The sequence below is a fragment of the Rhinichthys klamathensis genome, unplaced genomic scaffold (genome assembly GCF_029890125.1).
Source record: "Rhinichthys klamathensis goyatoka isolate OS25496 unplaced genomic scaffold, OSU_Roscu_1.1 h1tg000053l_1, whole genome shotgun sequence".
NCBI lineage: Eukaryota > Metazoa > Chordata > Actinopteri > Cypriniformes > Leuciscidae > Rhinichthys > Rhinichthys klamathensis.
The window spans coordinates 1,486,424-1,494,451 of record NW_026606598.1 but is presented as its reverse complement, the minus strand read 5'-3'; the positions used below and the strand labels follow the sequence as shown (position 1 = coordinate 1,494,451).

Here is an 8,028-nt window from a genome sequence, read left to right as displayed (position 1 = left end):
AAGCTATCAAACAACAGTTCCTTACAAATAAAAGAGGAAATGCAAATCGAATGCTACGTGGGAGGTATTCCATAGTAAATGCATTTCCAGTCATAAATTAGGGAACGATAGGGAAATCTCACTCGATGTCAAGTTTGGAAAGGGATGAAACTCCAGCACAAGACTAAAAGCTTTTAGTTTCATGTAAAATAATTAATATTTATTTATTTAAATGTTAATTTGTTCAATGCATACCATTTCAATCTGACATAGTAGGCCTATCCATTCATTATACAAATATAATACATAATGACGCAAATAAATAAAGGTGATTTATCCAAAGCAGCAAGATGAACTTTCTACTCAGTTCTCAAGAATCAGAAAAGAACAGACCTTATATTCTAGTGATTTAGCTTACGACACTTGGTGAAGATAAACCTGAATGTGACAATTGAATCATGCCTTCGCTACTCATACATGTATTCCATCTGTCATAAAACGATAGCATCAGTCTCGGTTGAATGTACTCATATGCACATATATTCATAAGAGTTCCCTTTTATCTTTGGAAACACATGCAGCAAAACGATCAGTGCACATGAACCCAAAAGCACAATTTCAAAGAGGCTTTAGGACTCGAATTACTGAAACACTGCCACCACATGGCAACAGACACTACAACAGGAAGGAAAATTATGCAAGTTTGAGGGTGCTCATTTCCCTTTAAAAAAAAAAATAGGTAAAACAAAACAAGGCATTTTATATATGTATGTATGTGTGTATATATATATACACACACACATATATATAAAAACATTTTCAATTTTTAAAAATAATTAATTTTAGTGGATAACAATAGTATATAGTGGATATAATATTTTACTGTATAATAATAGTAAATAGAGATTCATAACCGAGGCAAGAAATAATTATTTGATAAAACTTCTGTGCATATAGAAAGGCAAAGTCATTATTTTATTTAAGGGACCCATTTTTCCCCATCACAAATCAGAACAATAATTTAACAGATTCATATACATTTCAGCTGTGATATGCTTATCACCACACACATTCTCACTTGATTGCCCTCTTCCAAAAAGGATTGTGAATTTAACTGCACTGTAAGGCATCGATCAGATATAGTTTGAGCCACAGTAACGACGGCATGCGAACATGACTGAATACTGCATAGACATTACATACACTGTCTCCCATTCGCTATATTACTGAATTGTAGAGGTAAGTCATATTGATCACTAAAAGAGACAAATATCAGCCAATAAGACTTGAGGTGACTGAAATAAAAAGCTACATATAAATCAAATTTAGCGAAGAAAAATCAACTTCCATATTTAGGTTTCTGACATTAAAAAATTATGTCATCATCAGTCATAGTTAAAAGCACTGTGATATGCCTATTGAAACGGTCCACATAGGTCAAATCTACTGTCATTATGTGTTTTGCTTAATGTATATGAGTGATAAGCTAAGTCATATTGTTCAATATGAGATGGGATGGCTTCATACAGGCAAGTTTCATACAGGCAAGTTTCAGACGCAAGTCTATGGTATTTCCAGTATCGGTTGTTAGGGGACATGTTCCTGATCCACACATAATGGAAAAGCAAGCTTTTGTCTCTGTATCCATAGTGACTGTTGCTGGGGTGTGCGAAGCCACAGGTTTGCCATTTGTGTGGGTGTTTTGTAAGAACTGGAGTTCACATGACTGCTGACTGGAATGGCAGGCAGGGGTGCTGTGATGTTGCCAGGGGTCGTTTCAACTTGTTCCTTTAGGGCTTCAAGTCACTGCTTTTTCTAGTTTAGGTGAAAAAATTGCTTCATGAACTCATAAGTGGTGAAGGCAACGGCTTGTGACGGTATACAGCGGATGTAGTTGAGGGACAGGCCACGATACAGTCCTCTCTTAACGCCATACTGGGTGTACACATACTTCAGAGTTTGTGTGAGGCTGCTGCTCAAAAGAATTAAGCAAAAACATATTAGTGATGACAGATATAAGCTGGTGAGAACTGAGTTCAAGCTGTGGAGGTCTAATTGCTACACCGTAAAACATGATATATTAGCAACACACAAACAAATAAATAATATATATACAAATATATAATTTATATGTATATGTATGTGTATGTATTATACATATATATATAGTGTGTGTGTGTTTGTTGTGTGTGTATGGACACTGAAGAATAGAGTAATGGCTGCTAAAAATGTAGCTTTGCGATCACAGGACTAAATTACATTTTAAAATAAATTCAAAAATAGAAAAGTTAATTTAAATTATTATTATTATTATTATTATTATATGTATATATACACACACACACTGTACTTCACATTGTTGTGATGTCTAAATTCACTTTTAGGATTTTAATTATAGACTTTTGTATAGAAGTACAGAATTTTTATCGCAGGTATCAAATTATATAAAATTAATTATCAGCCAAATTTGACTATCGATGCATCTCTATTAATAAATTAATACCTCACTGTAAGTCATTAAGGCAACAAAAACCTAAAATACTCACCGACATTTATCAAAATCAGGCAGTGATGTACCCAACTGCATTCTCCTCCGGGCAACATCTAGTGGATATCTGCACATAAATATTAAGCCAGAATGTTCTACACAAAATGTAGAATGTATGTACAGTAACACAAATGTATACATGTTGCACAATTTTGTTTTGGTCTTTAACTTAAAACTAAAGAACAGCTGTAAAAAAAACAACTGACAACTACAAACAATAACTAACAATCCAGGGATTTAAAAGAATAAACATACGATATAGTTTGAGCAATTGCTCCGGCGACTCCACCACACAACAGATTGACGTGAGTCTTCAGCACGAGAACATCAGGGTTGTCAAGAGTCGGCTTGCCTAAGAGCTCTGGAAAGTGAGTCAGTCCCAGAGTCTTCAATGTACCGAAAGTAAAAAAGGAAAAGCCTGGAATATAGAGAAAACCGTGACATGAAGAAGTGGGCTCAGTTTTGCCTATTGTACTGTACATTTCACGTAAATTAATCAAGACAATAACCTGCATATGGAGCCATGCCAATGATTGTGGGGGTCAGACCCCAGTAGAATCCAGAGATTCCTCCTTCCTTTAAAGATAAAACACTGTCACACAAAAGGGAAGCACAGATGGGTTCTCAATTAAACCCCTTTCCACCCTTCATACCTTAAGGTAAATAGTCTGAAAGGCGTTTCGTATGCCAGTGTATCGATGCTCTCCTGTGACTTGAAATGCTAAGCGTGCTCGGATAACATCGAGCGGATAGGTGCAAATAACTGCGGTCATCCCTGCAGAAGGAATACAATGGAAATAAAGACAGAGCACTCATCATGGAGTAACAAGGACCTTGAGAAAGAGTCATGGAAAAGAATCACAAACCTGCCATAGAGCCCGCCATAAGCCGATGAATGTGCCCAGATATTCCAAGTTGTGTGTTAAGGAACTGAAAGTACATCCGAAACAGCTTTTTACAAGCATTACCGTGTGCATTCGGCTTTATAAACTCGTAAACTCATTTGAAACTGCAGTGGGCTTTATGCACAGCTTCACTACTTCCTGAACTTCAGCCAGCCCTTTGTTTCCTGTCTGTCATTATTGGACAAACTGATTAGTCCAGGTGTGCCTGATTATTGTTACTGAGGCCAGGCACACCTGAATTAATCAGTTTGTCCAATAATGAAAGACAGGAAACAAAGGGCTGGCTGAAGTTCAGGAAGTAGTGAAGCTGTGCATAAAGCCAGTTTTCCAAGGTACAAGCTACTTACAATATGAAGTTAAAAAAAGAATAATAAAAAAAGATAACTACTAACAAAAAGTAGTTAACTACACTGAAGCTTTTCATTACACACAAGGTTTTAATTTAAACCATATAACCATCAGATGATGTAATTGATCCATGCAAACCAGTTGTATAGATGCGTTTACAGTGAAAACAACTAAAAAAAAAAAAAGGTGAAAGAAATGTACAGATACATTTACAATAGATACAACCAAAAAAAAACACACAAATAAAACAGTAATTTTGATACCAAAACAAAACATCCCACACAAACTACCTCAACTTCTAAAACAAATCTGTGAATTCTTTTCTTGAAACGGTTTATTTAAATGAATCATCTGAATCAACCGAATCTCTTAAATAAAGCAGACTAGTGCTTCACTTGAGAGAACAGTTTAGGAGATTGTGTTTGATTATTTACTATTTTTACACTACTTGTGTTATACAATGTGACAACTCGCAAAATGAATACTGGAAAAGCTACAATATTTTGAACAACGGTCACGCTACTAAAAATATTGTTAAGTTAGTAAATGTCACTATGTTTAGTTTGTTATTCCCCAAGACTGGTTGGCATTACTAAATGATGACTATGAGACAAAAGAAACCTTTTTGTAGTGATCAAAAGCCATAAACTGAATGGCTCCATATGGGAAAATCCTGATCATCATAGCTCCATTTCCTTTGTATAGTCCAAGAAAACCCTCTTTTTTTGGCACAGCCTTAAGTGTGGCAAACACTCCTGCAAAAAGCATCACATGTTCAACCATTCGGTTAATCGTATTCTAATGCATTTGTATTCTAAGTTCCAACTGCTGTAATAATATCTATCCATCAAAAACATTTTGGGTTTAACTTACCAAGGTGTTTGTAATGCGGATTTTGAGCTTGCAGTAATATTTTCACTCTGTCGAGAGGCGCTATGGTGGACTTGGCACAGCACCCTGCAACACCTTTGTGAACACAAAAATATCAGTTAAAGTTTAATCCATAAATAAATAACTTAAAAATAAAACAATCGGTCACAATTGAGTGTATGTTTACACTACAATGATGTACTAATAAAATAATTGCATACAGACGACAATGTTATCAAAATGATCCCCATTCACTTGGATATGTGAAAACGATAAAAAATGCTGTATTATGCAGACAGGCCAGTAGTTGGCGATGTCACTTTGTAAAGAAACACTACACGCCTATAGACTGAACACACAATACACATGATGTCACCGGTTTTACAAATTCGCTTTTTAGTAAATGAAACAGTACCTTTTTTTTTTTTTTTTTTAAGACTTGCACTTTGAACCCCATTCTCAAAAGTTTGCAATTTCAGGTCCCCAAAACGCCATTGTCGTGTAAATGAACGGCCAAAAAGCAGAAAAAGTTTTCAGTTTTTGGTTGAAAACGGTGTCATAGCTCCTTAAATTAGGTGTCTTTATGTATGCATGTACTTACATTGAAAATATAGTTAGGCACAATGTACTTATTGTGTTCATGTTGTATTGCAAAACACTTTTGCTGCTATTGAGGTGGGATACGCGTATTGGTTAGGGACAAGTTTGGTGGTCTGGTTAGGTTTAAGGATGGGGAAGGGTCAACAGTGCAATTATAGATGAAATGACAGAAATTAAATTACAGCTGAAATTACAAGCAGGTATTTTTAAAATATAAGTCAATAATCAATTTAAATGTTAATACATAGTTAAAGACACTTAATATAAAGTGCCTGGGACCAAACAATCATAAAACAGAGAACCATATATATGCTAATGGTTTGATAAATGATTGAAATATTAACTTAAAATCCAAGGGGATACTTCAAGAAAATTTGTTATGTTAAAGGGGTTTAAAAGACTTGAGAAATTAATGCAAACACAATTACACAATTTATTTAAAGTAAAATAATAAGGGTGGAAAAACACACATTTATGGCCTATACAAGTAATTTAACTCCAATACTATTATGCATGCATACTCCCATAGCTCAAGATATGCAAGAGCAGCTGATTGTACATTCTTTAGTACATCAATATTTTGTAATTAAAACGTCACCTCCAGCTGTGAAAGAGCGCAACCAATAGTGGTAGTCTTTCTGCACAGGAGCTGGGATCACAGCCTCTGTCGTCATGATGGCTGCTATCAGGACTGCAGTATATTCATGTCTTCAGCACACTCTGGAATGAGGTAAACAAACATGTGCATTGATATTATTATGTCTCAGCTGATCTGTGCCACAGGCTGGACTAAGTGCACAGGAAAGTCTTATCAGTCATAAACAGTTGGACAGGGTTGTAAATGTATTACTTTATGAGTACCTGGTTTGGGGAAATGTTAACAGATTCAGTTCTCTAAATCTAAACTAGAAAGACCAAATCATGTACAGGTGCCATCAGGATAAGTGAACGAGTTACAGGTTGGGCTGAGAAGCAAACCATACAATGAATTTTATTTTGGCTTAATAAGAATCGTTCGAGCATTTTCATATGAAAATGTATTGTTATTGACTATTGTAAAAAAATACTTATATATAAAGACAAATAATACAAACAATTTATTCTGGCTCCTAACTTATTCACAGAAAGGCTTAAGCCTAGTCCGAGACTAAAATGCACGTTTGAGCTGTTTTAACTGAAAGCAACTTGCACTGACCCATCTAAAAAAAATGTGTCACTGCTATTGTTTTGTCTCAAGATTCACACCAGTAATGTTTTGATCTAAGGTACGTTTATTAAGCTACTTAAATGTCCCAATTGAACTAAAGCCTAATGCTGGCTATCTGTGAAACCAGGCCATGGTACTGAATGATACATGTACGTCAGATTTAAAAATAAAAAAAATACCATGGTAAATGTACAAAACCCGATGGTGATTGCATGGTACTTTTTGCTACTTTCTTTTAGAGCCTCGTTGTCTGGCCAGCTTGTTTTCATAACTTTGGCTAAATTTTATAATATTGCGTAACGTGCAGCAACTCGAAATATATTAAAATACACAATAACGATGTTTTTGCATATTGTTACCTTGTGGTTACTGTTGCTTATTCCATGAGCCAGCCATAATATTACACAGATTTCACTCCCCATGCAATTTACAACGAAGTTTTGCACCGATTCACAAATAGAAACGTCTTCAGCAGCTCTGACCTGAATACTTGTACACAGAAAAAAAGAAATCCGGCCTAAAATCAAGGTCATCGGTTGCACAACTGTATATGGACCTGTGTGAAACTGAAGCTGACAGCTCTTCCTGTTACAAACACAGCGTGAACACTCTACGTCTACGACAACAAAACTATTCGCTCTAGATTAGATCCATGCGTCTATTCTACGAATATAGACTATGTACTTACATAAAACATAAACCAAGTCACGATGATACATTTTCTTTTTCACGTGTTTGTCTGCAGTTTCGTCCATTTCATGTCCTTCACTGATTCATTTCCTGTCGCAGAATTAACACGTAACTGCGTGTCAACCTATGGTGTCAACGCACAGCACCCTGACAGCCCCGCATCTATTCGATTTATTTTGTGTTTACATTGCAAATGATACTTCATTACATTTATTTAGCAGATTTATTATGATACAATATTGTCTCTATATGATTTTTTTGGCAATACTGCGTATTGTGAGTTTTCCATTGTTAAATAAAAAGGAATTAACTTTTCTGAGTAATTATTAGGCTTGTTTGAGATGCGCCTTGCCTCGCCTGAAATGTAGTCGAGAGTAGGCGGCTGCAGTGAGAGGAGGAGTGAAAAAAGCGCAGGCAAGCCGGACAGATCGCTCTTCTCGCAGTGGATCTGACACCTGTGAGATCAAAGGCGGATATCGCAGGATTCACGCCCGTGCAGGTGTTGCTAATAAACTGGATGTATAATTTAAGTTTTGTTGCTTTTATATGAAAATAAATATAATGAACAAGACACCCAAAGTACTTATTTAATTCCATTTTAAATAGGCCTACGTGTTTTTTTCAATCATTTCTTCTTTACAGACATGAGTTTTTATTTTTTATTTTATTTTTTAAATTACATCACATAGATCGCACTGTCAGAGAGTTTTGGAATATCCACACATAATTTATACACATAAAACATGATATCAGAGTTTTAAAATCAAACATTTTAAAAGAGAACAATACATCACGGTTGTTTAAACCAATGAACCAATTAAGCTGTGTCGTCAGCAAGTCGTTTCCCATCGTGCTTTTGATCAGAGCAGTCGGTGAAGAGC

General features: G+C 35.5%; 1 protein-coding gene across 2 annotated transcripts; it reads right to left on the bottom strand.

Moving 5' to 3' along the window:
- Nucleotides 1-1,508: 1,508 nt before the first annotated feature.
- Nucleotides 1,509-7,284, bottom strand: slc25a16 (solute carrier family 25 member 16). 2 transcript variants are annotated; one of them, XM_056248098.1, is made up of 10 exons: nt 7,146-7,284; nt 5,849-5,970; nt 4,654-4,746; nt 4,402-4,535; nt 3,394-3,457; nt 3,181-3,302; nt 3,037-3,103; nt 2,783-2,945; nt 2,526-2,594; nt 1,509-1,951 (listed from the first exon to the last, which is right to left on the bottom strand). In XM_056248098.1, exons 2-10 carry the CDS (start codon nt 5,922-5,924, stop codon nt 1,795-1,797), a joined length of 945 nt encoding a protein of 314 aa, XP_056104073.1. In that variant the 5' UTR covers nt 5,925-5,970; nt 7,146-7,284; the 3' UTR covers nt 1,509-1,794. The 2 variants fall into 2 exon arrangements, with proteins under 2 accessions (XP_056104073.1, XP_056104072.1); XM_056248097.1 differs by lacking the exon at nt 7,146-7,284 and adding an exon at nt 6,817-7,021 and having other exon boundaries at nt 5,849-5,968.
- Between the last annotated feature and the right edge of the window lie 744 nt (nt 7,285-8,028).

What these genes read in the sequence shown, in the direction of transcription:
- slc25a16 (XM_056248098.1), bottom strand. Translation starts at nt 5,924, where the DNA reads ATGACGACAGAGGCTGTGATCCCAGCTCCTGTGCAGAAAGACTACCAC. An exon ending in GCGCTCTTTCACAGCTGGAG is followed by an intron (nt 4,747 to 5,848) that starts GTGACGTTTTAA and finishes GTGTTCACAAAG; the next exon opens with GTGTTGCAGGGTGCTGTGCC. An exon ending in TCCGCATTACAAACACCTTG is followed by an intron (nt 4,536 to 4,653) that starts GTAAGTTAAACC and finishes TGCTTTTTGCAG; the next exon opens with GAGTGTTTGCCACACTTAAG.